Below are 15,972 nucleotides of genomic sequence, written 5' to 3' on the forward strand. Positions count from 1 at the left end.
CAGGCAGCTGGCAGGGAGGCTCCCTGTGTGACTTCCTGGCTCCAGTTACTGGCTCTTCCATGGGGGATTAACATAGCATCCACTCCTGATTCATGCAACGCCCCCTCAGTGCTCACTGGACTTGGACTGCTGCCTGCCAGCGTGCGCCACTGCCCCAGCCCCTCCTTCTGCAGCTCCTCCGGCTCTTCCTGGCCATGGTGACCCCCTCCTACGGGGGACTGGTGAGGAGTTTCAAGGCATTCCCTCCTGTGGGGTGATCTCGAGGACCCCTGGGTCCCCGTCCTTGGGGACATGTTGGGCAGTTGTGGTGACCTCAGAAGAGCAGAGCTATGGAGTTGGGGTGTCACCGCTGGCAAGGTGTCTGTTGCCCCTCATCGTCAGCCAACAGAGAATGTCCCAGACTGCCGAGACCCCTGTCTGCACGCTGTCACAGGACTACCGCAGCTCAACCGGCCTTTTCTGGTGCGTCACTGACTGACATCCGCCAGGGACCGTTCCCGCCTCCACCCATCCACGTGTCCTGCCCCACGCCTGTGTAACTCAGTGTGGACCATCTGAGTCATGACGCAGTTCCAGGATCCAAACCCTCCAGGAAACGCCCCCTTCAGCTCCCGTAGCCCCCCACAACTCCGCTCATCTCAGCCCCGTGGTCACGCCCGTTCCTGCCCAGGGCCACGCCCTTGTTTCCTGGTATCCAGAGGCCTGGCCCAGCCGAAGGCCCCTCCCTTCCCGTCTCACAGGACGGTCTCTGGCTGAGCTGCCCCAGAGCCGTATGCCTGTGTCCCTGACCCACAAGTAGGCCTTGCACGTATCCACCCAACAACCCTCTCGGCCCTGACATGCAAAGCCTGTGGTCATAGCCCGCAGAGGTCTCCCACAGTGTACTGGGATCTGAGGGCCTGGAGTTGCTTCCAGGGGCTGCTCGGCCATTCCTGTCTGCACCTGCCCGGTGGGTGCTGCCAACAGGCCCGGAAAGCTGCCGGATTGCGTGCTAATCCTGCCCAGTGGGAGCTGACAACACTTCCTATTGCTAAGGCCTGGGGTCAGAGCTGGGCCCGGCCCAGAGGCATCCTGGACCCCTAAGGCACCCTATGGGTGGAAGAGCTGGGGGTGGCTGGCCCCGTGCAGTCTCCTAAGACAGCCCCCCAGGGCGCCCAGGCCACCCCTGCAGCCTGCTGGACCACACGCAAGGGCCACCCAAAGGGGAAAGCTGGCAGGCGTGCGGGCAGCAGGTGGGCTGATTCCTAGGCTATGTGCCAGCAACACCGAATGCCCCACGGCCAGTCACATGTGGCATGCGTGATGGCAGCTGGTGGCCACAGCCCCGGTGACAGCCCACCACGTTGCCCAGACTCCTCCTGGCAAACTCGGTGTGTTCACAGGACAAGGCCATCCGTCCCCAGTCTGATGCCCATTCCTGGCCTGTCAGATCCTTCAAGTTACAGAGAAGGGCATCAGAGACACCGCCAGGGTCGGCACATGGGAGGCAGAGCTTGGCAGTGCCCCGGGACCTATGTTAGTGTGGGTCCCCCTCATCCCGGCTCCAGCATGGGAACGTGGCACATGACACACAACCGTTCTCACACCAGGCGCCCCACCAAGCCCTTCAACACCATGGCAGTGTGGGGTGAGCTGACGTCTGATGAAACCACAGTTGGGATTTTTGAGTGCAGAACTTGCCTGGCACCCTGGGGCCCCAGGCTCTCCTGGGATGCTAGGCCTCACTCAGGGGGCGTGGCTACAGGTCACCCTGCAGCAGGAGGGGTGCCCTTGCATGGAGCTGGGCGGGCGGGCAGCAGCTGGCAGCAGGAGGGGTGCCCTTGCATGGAGCTGGGCGAGTAGGCAGCAGCTGGCAGCAGGAGGGGTGCCCTTGCATGGAGCTGGGCGGGTGGCAGCTGGCAGCAGGAGGGGTGCCCTTGCATGGAGCTGGGCGAGTGGGCAGCAGCTGGCAGCAGGAGGGGTGCCCTTGCATGGAGCTGGGCGGGCAGTGGCTTGTTATATGAAGCACATTGCCATTTCTCCGGCTCAGCTGAGCTCTGGCAGCTGACAGCCTCCGCAGTCCCACTTCATAGATAAGTTGCCGAGGCTGGGAGGGCGAGAGGACCCTCGGTCAGATTGACAGCTGAGGTCCACTTCAGGACCCCACATGTCACCAGCTGCCCGCTCTGTGACCAACTTAGCATGACAGTCCAACTACCCTCTTCTACCACAGGAAGCCCAGCCAAACAGCAGCGAGCGGGGGCTGGCACAGGCCGGCAGGGGAGGGAAGGTACTGTGGACCAGGGCCATCCAGGGTGTGCCTGGTGGGGGCTGAGAGGCATGTGGAGCTGGGGTGGGCATCTCTGGCCTTTGGTGTAGGTCCAAAGCAGGCATGGGGCCCTGGGGGAGGTGCAGCGGCTGGCATGAGCTCCGCATCACCTGTGCCCGCTGTCGTCAGCTCTGTCATCTCTTTGACCTTGGAAAGGGAACTGCACCCCAGAGGGCACCTGCTCCTGGTGCAGGCCAGGGGGATACGCTGCCCACTCCACCGCAGGGAAGGCCTGTGAGGGCAGCATCCCGTGAGGCACGCGGGGTGCAGAGGGGAGCCCCAGGGAGGGGAGCATCTCCCAGCAACCACAAGTGCAGGTCTGTCTGCGTCAACGCCATGCTAACATCTGCATGTGCCCAGGTGTGCAACTACAGTCAAAGGCAGCCTCCTTCGCCCACACTCAGCTCCCACTCAGACCCCACTCGGCCCCCACTCAGACCCACTCATTCCCACTCAACCCTCACTCAGTCCCACTCAGCCCCACTCAGCCCCACTCAGACCCCACTTGGCCCCCACTCAGACCCACTCAACCCTCACTCAGCCCCACTCAGCCCCACTCAGACCCACTCGGCCCCCACTCAGACCCACTCAGACCCACTCAACCCTCACTCAGCCCCACTCAGCCCTCACTCAGACCCACTCAGCCCTCACTCAGTCCCACTCAGCCCCACTCGGCCCCCACTCAGACCCACTCAGACCCACTCAGACCCACTCAGCCCCACTCAGACCCACTCAGCCCTCACTCAGCCCCCACTCAGCCCCACTCAGCCCTCACTCAGACCCCACTCAGCCCCCACTCAGACCCACTCAGCCCTCACTCAGCCCCACTCAACCCTCACTCAGCCCCACTCAGCCCTCACTCAGCCCTTACTCAGCCTTCACTCAGCCTTCACTCAGCCCCACTCAGCCCCACTCAGCCCCACTCAGCCCTCACTCAGTCCCACTCAGCCCCACTCAGCCCCACTCAGACCCCACTCGGCCCCCACTCAGACCCACTCAGACCCACTCAACCCTCACTCAGCCCCACTCAGCCCTCACTCAGACCCCACTCAGCCCCCACTCAGCCCCACTCAACCCTCACTCAGCCCCACTCAGCCCTCACTCAGCTCTTACTCAGCCTTCACTCAGCCTTCACTCAGCCCCACTCAGACCCACTCAGACACACTCAGCCTTCACTAAGTCCTCACTCAGCCTTCACTCAGCCCCACTCAGCCTCACTCAGCCCCACTCAGCCCTCACTCAGCCCTCACTCAGCCCCCGCTCAGACCCACTTAGCCCTCACTCAGTCCCCACTCAGCCCTCACTCGGCCCTCACTCAGTCCCACTCAGCCCCCACTCAGACCCACTCAGCCCCACTCAGACCCACTCGGCCCCCACTCAGACCCACTCAGACCCACTCAACCCTCACTCAGCCCCACTCAGCCCTCACTCAGACCCCACTCAGCCCCCACTCAGCCCCACTCAACCCTCACTCAGCCCCACTCAGCCCTCACTCAGCCCTTACTCAGCCTTCACTCAGCCTTCACTCAGCCCCACTCAGCCCCACTCAGACCCACTCAGCCTTCACTAAGTCCTCACTCAGCCTTCACTCAGCCCCACTCAGCCCCACTCAGCCCTCACTCAGCCCTCACTCAGCCCCCGCTCAGACCCACTTAGCCCTCACTCAGTTCCCACTCAGCCCTCACTCGGCCCTCACTCAGTCCCACTCAGCCCCCACTCAGAACCACTCAGCCCCCACTCAGTTGTTGCAGAATTCAGGAGTGGCAGCAACAGCCAGAGGCAGTCCCCAGCACTGCTCGCTGGCATACCGGCTGCTCCGATGGCAGAGCCACACCCTTAGCGAGAGGCAGTGGCTGCATCTCTGGTCTCCAAGTCTCTTGGGAACCGCTGAGTCTTTCAATGTCAAGTCCACGAGGTTGAGACACAGAGTGCCTTTGAAGGCAAGCAGGGATGCGCGAGATCTTTTGAAGAGTCGTCCCTGGCCACGAGGTCGACAGCCTGGTGTGGCCCCGTTCCCCTGGCGGCCTGTGCTGTGCTCAGCGCTGCAGGTCCCACCTCAGGCAGCCTCCAATGCCAGCTGCCGCGTGTCCCACCCCGTAGGGTAGGCAGGCCTAACCCAGATGTGTTCTCTTTGCCACAGACCTGCGACCCCTGGACATCCTGGCAGAGGTGGTCCCGTCGCATGGCACCCCAGACGGAGTCAGGGTGGTGCAGGCGCAGGGGTCGTGGGGCCTTCAGCTCCAGGCCGCCACCCCCCACGCCCTGAGCTTCCCAGCATCCAGGTTCTTCTTCAGATGTGACCTCTTCCCTGAAGAATTCTCCATCGTCATGACCTTGAAGCCCCCCCACCTCCCAGCCAAGGTCAGTGGTGGTTTTTTGTCTTCCTGTCCGAATGCCCTGATCACCTCTCTGATGCAGGTGTAACTGGGGGCAGGGCCAGGTGCCCACCGAGGTCCCTGAGGGCCCTGTGGGAGTCTGGAGAGGTGCTGGGGCCGCTAACTCCGGCAAAGGGCAGGTGCAGTCCCAGGGGCCGGGCTCTCTGAGTTGCCTGGTGTTCCTGGGCAACCCACGGATTCTCATCCCGCCCTGCCCCTCCCTGGGTCAGGGTTGGGGCTCACCACGTCCCCCTCCCCAGCAGTCCGTTTCTGGGACAGTGCCCGTCACAATGCAGCAGCCACAAGGGGGATCGCATGTCCAGTTCAGCGTGTAGATTCTGAGGCACAGCCCTTCCTGCCGTGGCAGCAGTGCCCTGTGGGAACGGGCGGTTTTGGCACCTGCCGCGGGCTCTCCGCACCCCTGCCCTCCGTCTTCTTGGCCTGTCACCTGCTGGGAAGCACGGCTGCCCGGGTTTCAGCGGCAAAATGTTCCTGCCCTCTCACTTTCATCGCCATCCCTTCTAAATTCTTCACCTGTTACCTTCCTGAACATGACTCTATACTTTTAAAATTTGATGTGTTGGAGAGGCAGGAAGATGGAGAGAACGCCCAGTGGGTCATGCCCCTAGATACTAAATAGGAAGATGAGCATGGAAGCTGGGGTGGCGGGACGCGGGGCCTGACCCCTGGGGCTGCCACCCACAGTGTCCCAGGGCGCACACCAGCAGGAAGCTGGAATCTGGAGTAGAGATATGGGGTGTGGGTGTCTGATCTGGCGCATGAGCTGCCGTGCCCACGCCTGCCCAGGCATGGCCCCACTGGCTCTGGTTCGGGGCCAGTTCTGTCCTCCAACAGCCCTAGAGGCACCTGCTAGCAGCTTTCTTGTCTCTTCTGACCTGCCTGGCACATGCCCATCCCACTTCTCAGGTACTCCCCTTCTTATGGCTGCACAGTGCTCCCGCATGGACAGCCTATTGGCCTGCGTGTCCCTCCGTTGGCCTGTGACTGACGCCGTGTGTGCCCCTGTCGGCCTGTGGCTGACGCCGTGTGTACCCCTGTTGGCCTGCGTGCCCCTGTCAGCCTGTGACTGACGCCGTGTGTGTCCCCCTGTCAGCCTGCGTGTCCCCCCGTTGGCCTGTGACTGACGCCACGTATCCCTGTCGGCCTGTGGCTGACGCTGCATGTCTCTGTTGGCCTGTGGCTGACGCTGCGTGTCCCCCTGTTGGCTTGTGGCTGACGCTGCGTGTCCCCCTGTCGGCCTGTGGCTGGCGCTGTGTGTCGACACTGGTGTTACAGCCCTCCCTTTCTCCTGGGATGTTGCTGGTGGAGGAGTTCCCATTACATGGGCGTTCTATGATGAGCTTGTTGGGGAACCTCCAGACTTGTATCCTAGGCCACACTGCTGTTTCGCACACTGTCCAGTGTGGAGGAGCCTGGGGCGTGTGCACAGCCCAGCCAGCTCGAGTCAGCACGGGCAGGGCATGCTGCCTCCTCCCAGCCTTGAGTTCCAGGTCCCCGGTGAATCCTGGTCTCGGCGTGTCGGCTGTTTGTGTCTTCAGGGGTTACACTGTCTGAACTTTTCCCACTTGATGGTACAGTTATAGAGTTCAGTGCACATTCGCTGAAACCCCTTCATAAGGTTTGAAATATTTGTTCCCATTCTGTGGATTCTGTTGTACTTTTGTGATCGAGTTCTGTGAGGCACACGTTCTGATTTTCATGAAGTTCAGTCACTGCTCGGTTCTTCAGTTCTGCTCCGTTGGGGATCATAGTCGAGAACTCAATGCCAAGTCTGAGGGTATCACGACTTGGCACTTGTATTTGAGTCTGAGTAATTGGATTCTGTGTGCGGTGTGAGGGAGGGGCCCAGCTTCCGTGTCCTGCTGGTCGCTGGCCAGCTGTCCTAGCGCCACTTGTTACGAGGGCAGAGTGCCCGCCATCCGCTGGCCTTGGCACCCTGGAGACTGCCCACGCCTGCGGGTTTATTCCTGGAATCTCAGTTTGATTCTCTAGGTCCATTTTTTTTTCCAGGACCAAGCTGTCTAAATGACGGAAGGTTTGTACATTTTTAAATTGGAAAAACTGTGATTCATTCAACCTTGTTCTTTCTTTTAAGATTTTAAAAACATTTTTATTTGAAGGAAAAAAATTCACAGAGAACACAGAGAGGTGCTCCATGTGCTGGTTCGGTCCCCAAATGCCTGCGACGGCCAGAGCTGAACCGCTCCAAAGCTGACAGCCAGGCGTTTCTTCTGGGTCTTCCACACGGGTGCAAGGGTTCTACGGACTCGAGCCGCCTGAATCTGCAGCAGCCTGGCGTGGCACCAGGCCGAGGCTGAGGCTCCCAGCCCGGGAGCAGGGGCGTCTGAAGGCAAAGCCGCGCTCTCGGCCCTGGTGGCTCTTGGGTCAGCTCACTTCCTGCACGTGTTTTCTTTTTGACACCGTCGTACGTCCAGTCATCTTAGTGCCTTTAGCTATTCCACTGCCAGCCTGTAGAAGCAGCAACTGACCTTGGCGTGTCGCCCTTCCGTGGGCAGTCTTGCTGGACGGTCTGTCTTAGTGACCCCTTGGACTTTCCGTGTGAGGGCTTCTCGCCCGTCAGCTCCTGCCTTTCCCGCCCGCGGCTGTTCTGTATCTCGCCGCGAGCCTGGATTAGATGTCGAGGCACCAGGTTAGACACATGCCTCTCTGGCTCCCAGAGTTTGGTGAGGAGCACCCCGTCTTTCACAGGCAGTGTGGCGTCCGCTGTGTCCTCCAGTCTGAACTCTGTGACTGATTTGCTTTGTGCAAGGGCCTTGGCTATCAGAAGGGCCTTCTCTGCGTCTGTTGCCGTGCCGTGCTGCTGCTGTGTGATGCTCCCGAAGACCGTCAGATGTGAGGGTGCACACTCCTGGTCCTGACACGCTGCAGAGGTGGCGTTTTGCAGAGGGTTTGACAGCCACATCACGGGACTTGCCGGCCAGTGTTTGCATTTCCGGGTGCCGTTTGTGTCTGGTTCTGGACGATGAGCTGGGGAGCATCAGCTCTTCCGGTCATCGGGAGCGCGTGTGGAGCGCCATCTGCCATGCACTTCTGGTTATGCGTTTCCACTCTGAGTCGTGTTATTTCCTTTTATTGTGCTTGCTTTAGGTTTACCTGTTTTCTTTCCCCAATGGCTGGGTTATTGATACAGGTGTTCACAATTCCAAAACTTCTCCTGAAATAGTGCCTGTGTGCCTGCCCACACACTCCAGGATTTCGCTCCCCACATTTATTCCCTCTGGTTTTGTAGGCGTGTGAGATCTCTGACTAGCTCTCGTCCCACGCTGCTGTGCTGAGCAGTGTGCAGGGCGTCCACTCCAACCTGGCCCTGGGCGTCTCGGCAGCAGCGATGCTCAGCCCCTGCGGGCGCAGCCCCTGCGGGCGTCCGTGCACCGTGGTCACCCACCGCCCAAGCCTGCTGTTTCCTGGCCCTCTCCTGTGGCTCCGCCCTCTGCTCAGGTCGCCACTTGATGTTGAGTTGTCAGGGTTGCCGTTTCTTTGTCCTGATGAGCTGGCCTTCTCCGTCACCACGCACGGTCCCTTCCGCCCCGGCCAGGGCTTTGCTTCCACACGCTGCCACCCTGCTGCTCCTGGCTGCACCCTTGGGCCCCAGCTGGGTCTACCACAGCAAGCAGCGGGCGCGTCCGGCGGTCTCTGCCTCGGGAACGGCCGAATTCCTTATAGTTGAAGTTATTACTGAGTCACACTTGGTCCTCACTTTCTTTAACTTTCACCCAAACTGATTGCGACCCTGAAATCAATGCTTGTGCATCTTTGAGGTCACTCGTGGACGTGTGTGAAGGGCTAACCATGCGAGCCTCCCAAAACACATGAGCCACAACACTCCCTTTCATCACCCGCGTTACGTAGGCAGCTTTTGGGGGTGAGTGCCAAGAGAACAGAGAGTGTGCAGGTGTTGGCGGCCTGTGCCCTCTGCCATCACAATCCTGTCCTGCCCAGCGTGGCTTTATCCCACGCCCACGGCTGTGCGCTGCTCAGGCCTGCGAGCGTGGCGGGCCCGGCAGGACACAGACACACTTTCCAAAACGAGGGAGGAGAAAGGCATGCTTGGTGCAAGGTGTTCCCCAGCGGTCCTGCCCTCTGCTCCGTGTCTCTGCATCGGTTCAACGTGCGTCTGGAGCCACTTTCTGTCAAGGGACGCCTGCAGCCACACTATAGGCTGAGTGGCATGGGGATACATCCCTCGGGGCCTCACTGCGCCAGGAGTCACTTTTGCTGTCTTCGTTCATGAACAGCAGCTCTGTTGGCTGCAAGAGTCCTGGTTTGCAGCTTCCTCTTTGGAGCTCGTGGAACATTCGTCGTCCACCGCCTCCCAGCTCTGTTGTTTCTGTTGATGCTTGTGGGGCTACCCTGCACACGACCCGCCCTTCCTCACTGCTTCCAGCACGTTCTGTTTACCTGTGACTCGAGCGTGATTACTAGGCCAAGGTTACCTGTGGTGTTTTGTATCTTACTTGGCATTTGCTGAGCTTCTTGAATGCAAAACGAGTCTGGGGTGTTTGGGGGCCTTGTTGCTCCATTGTGGACGGACTTGCCATGCAGACCCAGCAGAGCTCAAACCCCATTGTCAGACGCCAGTCAGGCAATAAACCCTGGATCCTACTGTCCCCCCAAAACACTCAGCACCACCCAGGCTGGTTCTGGGGTTCACCAGGGCCCCTGCCTTTATTCCACAGAGGTTAAACCAGCGTCTAGCGACAGACTGGGCAGGAGGACGGTCCACACCGGGACTTTGGGGGTCACTGGGGGTTGCTCTGCACCTGCTTTCTGTACCTGTATTGGGACAGCGTCCAGGACATGAGTGTGGCCAGCAGGGGAAGGGAGCCCTTCCAAGGGCGCAGCACCCAGGGGTGCAGGAGCTAGGAGGAGAGCAGATGACGCAAGCATTGCAACCCGCCCACAAGTCAGGATCACAGAACACTGCCCTCGAAGCAGGCCCGAGGCTTCGTCCTGTGTGGTCAGCCTCCTGTGCTGGCCAGCCCAGCTCTGGCTCCTATACATAACCTAATCAATGGCTTCCCTGGGGTGACCTCCCTGATAGCCAGCTGCATGGGTCCACAGGGTGCATCCACAGTGGGAAGCCCAGCCTGGTGTCATGGGAGCCATGCCAGCAGAACACGCCCCTGCCTGGCCTCAGGCCCGGTGTGTGCCAGCAGAACGCGCCCCGGCCTGGCCTCAGGCCCGGTGTGTGGCCAGCAGAACGCGCCCCGGCCTGGCCTCAGGCCCGGTGTGTGCCAGCAGAACGCGCCCCGGCCTGGCCTCAGGCCCGGTGTGTGCCAGCAGAACGCGCCCCGGCCTGTCCTCAGGCCCAGTGAGAGTCCTCGCACCCTCATCATCCTCACCACAAAGGTTCTCTCTCAAAGAAAATGCTCCTGGATGGGAACCAGTGTGCCGCCGCCGTGTCCTGGGGAGGGAGGCCTGAGCCAGGAGCGTCACACCAGCATTTTTGCTGTTTCTACCCTGAGGGTAAACAGAGGCCGAGACAGCCCCTCCCTCACGCCAGACTCACCAGCAAGCAGAATCCACAGGGCATGACCCAGGAACCAAAAACACTCAGTTCCACCTCAGACAGGGAAACTGACGCTTCCCTCAGCTGCTTCTGGGAAAACAAACACCACAGTGGGGTATAAAGGCGCGGGCAGTCAGGAGAACCTCACAACCTCCCGCACTCACACTCACACACACACCCCTCCACCACCCACCACCCACCATGGCCGCCTCCACCATGTCCGTCTGCTCCAGCAACCTCAGCTATGGCAGCAACATCTGCATGCCCGCTTCCCACGACTCCTGGCAGGTGGACGACTGCCCAGAGAGCTGCTGCGAGCCGCCCTGCTGTGCCCCCAGCTGCTGCGCCCCGTCCTCCTGTGTGACCCTCTGCTGCAAGCCCGTGTGCTACAAGCCTGTCTGCTGTGTGCCCGTGTGCTCCTCCTCCTCCTCCTGCGGCCAGCAGTCCAGCTGCCAGCCCTCGTGCTGTGGCTCCTCCCCCTGCCAGGAGTCCTCCTGTGTGACCCTCTGCTGCAAGCCCGTGTGCTGCAAGCCTGTCTGCTGTGTGCCCGTCTGCTCCTCCTCCTCCTGCTGCCAGCAGTCTAGCTGCCAGCCCTCATGCTGTGGCTCCTCTCCCTGCCAGGAGTCCTCCTGTATGACCCTCTGCTGCAAGCCCGTGTGCTGCAAGCCTGTCTGCTGTGTGCCCGTGTGCTCTGAGAGCTCCTCCTGCTGCCAGCAGTCTAGCTGCCAGCCCTCGTGCTGTGGCTCCTCCCCCTGCCAGGAGTCCTCCTGTGTGACCCTCTGCTGCAGGCCAGTGAGCTGCAAGCCTGTCTGCTGTGTGCCCGTGTGCTCTGAGAGCTCCTCCTGCTGCCAGCAGTCTAGCTGCCAGCCCTCGTGCTGTGGCTCCTCTCCCTGCCAGGAGTCCAGCTACCTCTGCTGCAGGCCAGTGAGCTGCGTGCCCCTCTGCCCAGCACCCTTGTGCTGCCAGCCCAGCTGCTGCCCCTCGTCCTGCTGCAGACCCTCCTCCAGCGTGTCCCTGCTCTGCCGCCCCGTGTGCAGACCCGCCTGCAGTGTGCCCGCCTCCTCCTGCTGTGCCCCCGCCTCGTGCTGCCAACCCAGCTGCTGCCGCCCGGCCTCCAGCGTGTCCCTGCTCTGCCGGCCTGCCTGCCCCCGCCCGGCCTGCTGTGGCCTCTCCTCGGGCCAGTCCTGCTGCTGAGCGGCCTGACTTTGTGTGGGGCCCTGTCCTCCCACTCCCCCCTCAGCCTGTCCTGCTCCAGGTCAGGTCCCTGCCTGTCCACTGTGCTCATGTCACCTGCCTCCTGCCCTAGGGCCTCTCTGGTCTCCTGTCCTGCCCGGTGTCTGTGCCCTGGGTCACGTGGCCTCACTTCAGCTGTGGACACCCCACATGGTCCCTCAATAAACCGTCCCGACCCCTGACTGCTTTCCTCTGTCGTTCTTTGAGCTGGCACGGTTGGAGCAGACATCTTGTCCTCCATTGTGCTCAGAGGGGACCTGACTCAGCCTGGAGATCATGGGGGTCCTGGGTGGGCCGTGGTGAGCACCCCACATTCAGCAATCCTGAGACTGCCCCCACAGGGAGGTGCTGGAGTGGGAGTGCTGAGGGTCCTGACCGCTGTCCCCACCCACTGACACCTGGGTGACCCATCCTGCAGCTGCCTGGAGATGGGTCACCCAGAGCCATTGCTGGTGGGGTAGGAGTCATGCTGGGCCCGAGTGAGGCTGCCTGAGGTAGATCCCTGACCCTGTGACTGTCAGGGCAGAGCCGCATCCTCTGGGCTGATGGGCTAGGGGTTGGGAGGTGTGCCGGGCTCGGACGCTTGACAGCGCAGCAGTGAGATTTTGGGGACCTGGGGTCCTGAGGTGGCACCTACCCGCAAGGAGCCCTATGCCCGCCCTTCCAGTCCTAGCTGGGGTCATGTTGGAGTCCTTTCTAACATTACCACCACGGGGCTGGCAGGCTGGCCAGAAAGCACGGGCACTGTGGGTGTGGACAGAACAGGGCCCGACTAATGGGCAGCTGGAACCAGCCTGGCCCAGGACTGAGGGGCTGCGCAGTGCCTCCTCACACACTTCTCCTTGTGCTGTCCAACCGTGTCTCCCAGGCGTGGCGCTGGGTGCCATGTCAGGCCAGTGCCCCCATGCCTGCGAGCAGCTGCCCAGTACTTAGGGGCTCTCCTCAGTGCTGGGTTCCACATAGGGCCCCACTGTTGATAGGACTGTGGTTGGAAGGTGGTGCAAGGTGGTGGTATCGCAGTCCTGCCCCATAGCCATTGCCTCCTTAAACAAAATGGCGCCTGATGCAGCTCTAGGAGGACTGGGTTGTGGAATCCACCTGTTCCTGCACTGCCTGTGCCCTGCAGCTCTGTCTCTGCTCCTGGTCAAATCCAACAGACCCATGACCCCACCAGTGTGTGTGAGAGCTGGCATTGGGAGAGGCTCTGATGGAGGAGCCTGGCAACTCCTCTGTTGGGACACAGTTCCTGCAGCTGGGCTCAAGAATCAAGAATGTGAGAAGCCAGCCCAGACCAGGCCAGGTTACAGTATCCATGGTGTTACCTTTGGCTCAGGTCTGGGGCAAGGCAGGCTGGGTCAGTTCATATCATCCACTGGCAAATCCAAGAGCCAGAATGGTGTGTGGGTCATGCCAGGTTGGGCTGCAATACTATCCTGTGCACGTTAGGGCCGGGACTGGGGGCTGGCTGGGCTGGCTAGGCTGTAGTCCCCACCAAACATGAGCTGCAAGTATGGGTGGGCCAGGCAGGCCCAGACTAATGCACCCACTGGCAAATGCCGAGGAGAGGCAGGCCATACCTGACTTGACCAAAGCATCCAACCAGCACACGTGAGACCCAGGGAAGCGTGGGCTAACCCTGTGTGGGGGCTGCAGGGAGCTCCTCTGCTGGGCCACTATTCCCACCTGTGAGCGTGAGAACTGGGATTGTGGGACACCAAGCCTGGCAGGGCTACAACACCTGTTGGCCTGCGTGTAACCTGGACTGGGCACAAGCCAGGCTGGGCAGAGTATTGGTACATGCATAAGCCAGAGGGGGTGAGGGTTGGTTGGGCTTTGCCGCAACGTCAGCTAGCAGTGTTGGCATAGGTTGAAAACTCTGTCGAGCAAGCAGTAGTACCCCCTGGAGAGTGCAAGGCCTGGGAGTGGGAGTGGCCCTTTAGGGAAGCAGAGGGCACCTTCCTCTTGGACTGCCACTCGCCTGGTGCAATCATGGGCAGGCATGGCTAGACATGGGGTGACACCTGTTGGCAGGTATGTGGGCTGAACAGTGGGGCTGGTTGGGTTGGACTAGGCTTCAATGCCCATTGACATGGGACAGACTAGACCAGTCTGCTGTACCTACTTTCAGCATGGAAACCAGGGCAGGAGGCAGGCATGGTGGGGTTATTGCGGGTCTCTCCGACTAGACCTCTGGTCCCACTGGCTTGTGTGGGGGCCGAGTACGCAGTGGGCAGGACTGGGCTGCACTGCAACAGCATAAGTTTGTGTGGAAGACAAGGCTGGAGACAACTGAGACAGGCGTTGCATGATTGCAGGCTGATTTGGAAAATGAACTCTGCCGGACTTTGTATTGCCAAGCATGCAGAAAAATCAGGTCTGGGAAGACCTCAGATGAGCATTTTTGGGAAACGACCCAACAGCAGCACTGTACTCAGAACTCCAACCATGGAATAATTGTAGGTTACACACTCTGACCACGCAATGCATGTGTCACAGCTGCGCCTGCTCGGTGACTCAGAAGGAGCAGGGGACAGCACACGCAGCAGCACGTGGAGGATTGGCAGTACCCTGAGCCTGTAGAGGACACCTCGTACCATAACAGAAGATGGAGGTCTGAGCAAATCAATCAACTGCCCAGCCAAGAGTTGACACTGAATACCTGGGCAAACGGACTCTCTAAATTGGACTATGCCAGCCGGTTTCAAAGAAATTTCATGGCAATTCCAGTGGCAATATGGGCAGCAATACAGAATTTTGGAACTATCAAATGCACTTGAGCAGGACCCTCAGAACATGCCCCACGTCAGGGACCCTGAAATTGTGGGAGGCTGCGTGCGGCTTCTCCCTTTATCTCGCCCTCCCCCAAATACAGAAAGGATAAAAAGCATGTCAGAACAATCATCTCACCCACTTTCCTCTACTCCTTGACCCTTTGCACCCTAATCAACTATGTCAAATTGTCAAAAATAAAGTTTGTACAATAAAAAAACCAATGGGTGAACCATAAAGGACGAATTTGGTGTTGAAAACATGATCTGTTCTCCAGCAAGACAAGACGTGCCAGAAAACATGCAAACACATTTGCACTGAACACTTTGCTTCTGAATGAACAATGGGCCCTGGATGAAATCAGAAAGTAAACAAAGTTCCTGGAAATCCATGAAGGTGTCAACAGACCATTTCAAATGTATGGGAGATGGCAAAAGCCATGCTCCGTGGGAAGTTCACTGTAATTACTGCCTGTGTCAGAAAACTAGAAGGCACCAGGTAAACAAGTCACCAACACACCGAGAGGAACTAGAGCCACCACAGCAGACTGAAGCCAGAACGAGAAGCAGGGAAGGGATCATTAGAATCAGGAAAGAAACACACACCGTGGGAACCACAGCGTGGTGAGATAACATCAATGAGCACAGAGGCTGTTCTTGGAAGAACCTAACAGAAGAAGTCCGCCATTAGGCTCACCAAGCAACAGCAAAGGCAAAGGGGCAGGTCCAGATCGATAAAGCAGAGATGGAGAAGGAAGCGGAAGCCCAGATGCACAAAGAATAATCAGCATCACTACAAACAGCCACGCGCCAGCACGTTGGAACGCCTCGAAGACACGGATGGATCTCTGGACACACACGAGCTACTGCAGCTGAGACACGAAGAGCTGGAAGGCCTAGGTAGACCACGCCTAGGACAGAGGCTGAAGCAGAGATGGTTTCCTCCGAGCACAGAAAGGTGCAGGCTGCGTGACTTCACTGTGGAGCCTACCGACACTCTCCGGAAACTGCCGTCCTTCACACCTATGCCAAACTGGAGAAAGGGAGGCAACCCAGCCAGCTTCCTTCCACGCCAAAGCTGCAGAGAGACCGTGCCGTGAGAGAGCAGCAGATGAGCAGCCTTGATGAACACAGATGCACAATCCTCCAGTGTTAGGCACAGCATCCAGCAGCACCACACACATCACTGACCCGGACCAGGCGGGACGTGTGCTAACATCCCGTCTGCTTGTTTCATTCTGTCCACACCCGCAGTGCCCGTGCTTTCTGGCCAGCCTGCCAGCCCCGTGGTGGTAATGTTAGAAAGGACTCCAACATGACCCCAGCTAGGATTGGAAGGGAGGGCATAGGGCTCCTTGTGGGTAGGTGCCACCTCAGGACCCCAGGTCCCCAAAATCTCACTGCTGCGCTGTCAAGCGTCCGAGCCCGGCACACCTCCCAAGGCCTGATTCTGGGTGAATGCAGTGGGTGTGGGTGTACGACAGCGCGAGGAGAACTGCTCTGCTGTTGCCAAGGCTGCGAGGAGCTGCAGCCGGTGTGGGCCTGACGGATGTCTGCCCAACCGCCTCAGTGTAGTGTCACCCTGTCCGCATGGACACTCAGCCAGCCCGCAAAGCATTCTGTAATCCGTTGAGCATCGTTGTTTGCCCTTGTGAGACGGTTTTTGCTTGAGAGTTAATGTTGTTGATCATGTCTTGGTGAACGGGCCACTGACAATTTACACACAGGAGCACAATT

The 15,972-nt window shown here is 59.7% G+C and overlaps 2 protein-coding genes across 5 annotated transcripts in view; both read left to right on the forward strand.

Annotated features, from left to right (window-relative positions):
• Positions 1 to 1,614: 1,614 nt before the first annotated feature.
• Positions 1,615 to 15,972, forward strand: part of TSPEAR (thrombospondin type laminin G domain and EAR repeats) — a 57,483-nt gene continuing 43,125 nt past the window's right edge. The window contains exons 1-2 of the mRNA XM_058661232.1: positions 1,615 to 1,627; positions 4,449 to 4,669. Of these exons, the coding sequence (XP_058517215.1) occupies positions 1,615 to 1,627; positions 4,449 to 4,669 (234 nt within the window). The remainder of the gene's footprint in view (positions 1,628 to 4,448; positions 4,670 to 15,972) is intronic.
• LOC131479886 (keratin-associated protein 10-7-like) lies at positions 10,436 to 11,428 on the forward strand. Of its 4 annotated transcripts, none has more exons than XM_058661543.1 (3): positions 10,436 to 10,615; positions 10,724 to 11,106; positions 11,206 to 11,428. In XM_058661543.1, the coding sequence occupies exons 1-3, from the start codon at positions 10,436 to 10,438 to the stop codon at positions 11,426 to 11,428; spliced, it is 786 nt and encodes a 261-aa protein (XP_058517526.1). The 4 variants fall into 4 exon arrangements, with proteins under 4 accessions (XP_058517526.1, XP_058517525.1, XP_058517524.1 ...); XM_058661542.1 differs by having other exon boundaries at positions 10,436 to 10,579; positions 10,676 to 11,106; XM_058661544.1 differs by having other exon boundaries at positions 10,451 to 10,615; positions 10,721 to 11,106.

The sequence above is a fragment of the Ochotona princeps genome, chromosome 3 (genome assembly GCF_030435755.1).
Source record: "Ochotona princeps isolate mOchPri1 chromosome 3, mOchPri1.hap1, whole genome shotgun sequence".
NCBI classification, from domain to species: domain Eukaryota; kingdom Metazoa; phylum Chordata; class Mammalia; order Lagomorpha; family Ochotonidae; genus Ochotona; species Ochotona princeps.

Bases quoted from the DNA above. Each gene is read 5' to 3' on its own strand.
- LOC131479886 (XM_058661541.1), top strand. From the start codon at position 10,436: ATGGCCGCCTCCACCATGTCCGTCTGCTCCAGCAACCTCAGCTATGGC. The intron at 11,079-11,183 runs GCTGCCAGCAGT...CCCTCTGCCCAG, and splicing joins GTGCTCTGAGAGCTCCTCCT to CACCCTTGTGCTGCCAGCCC.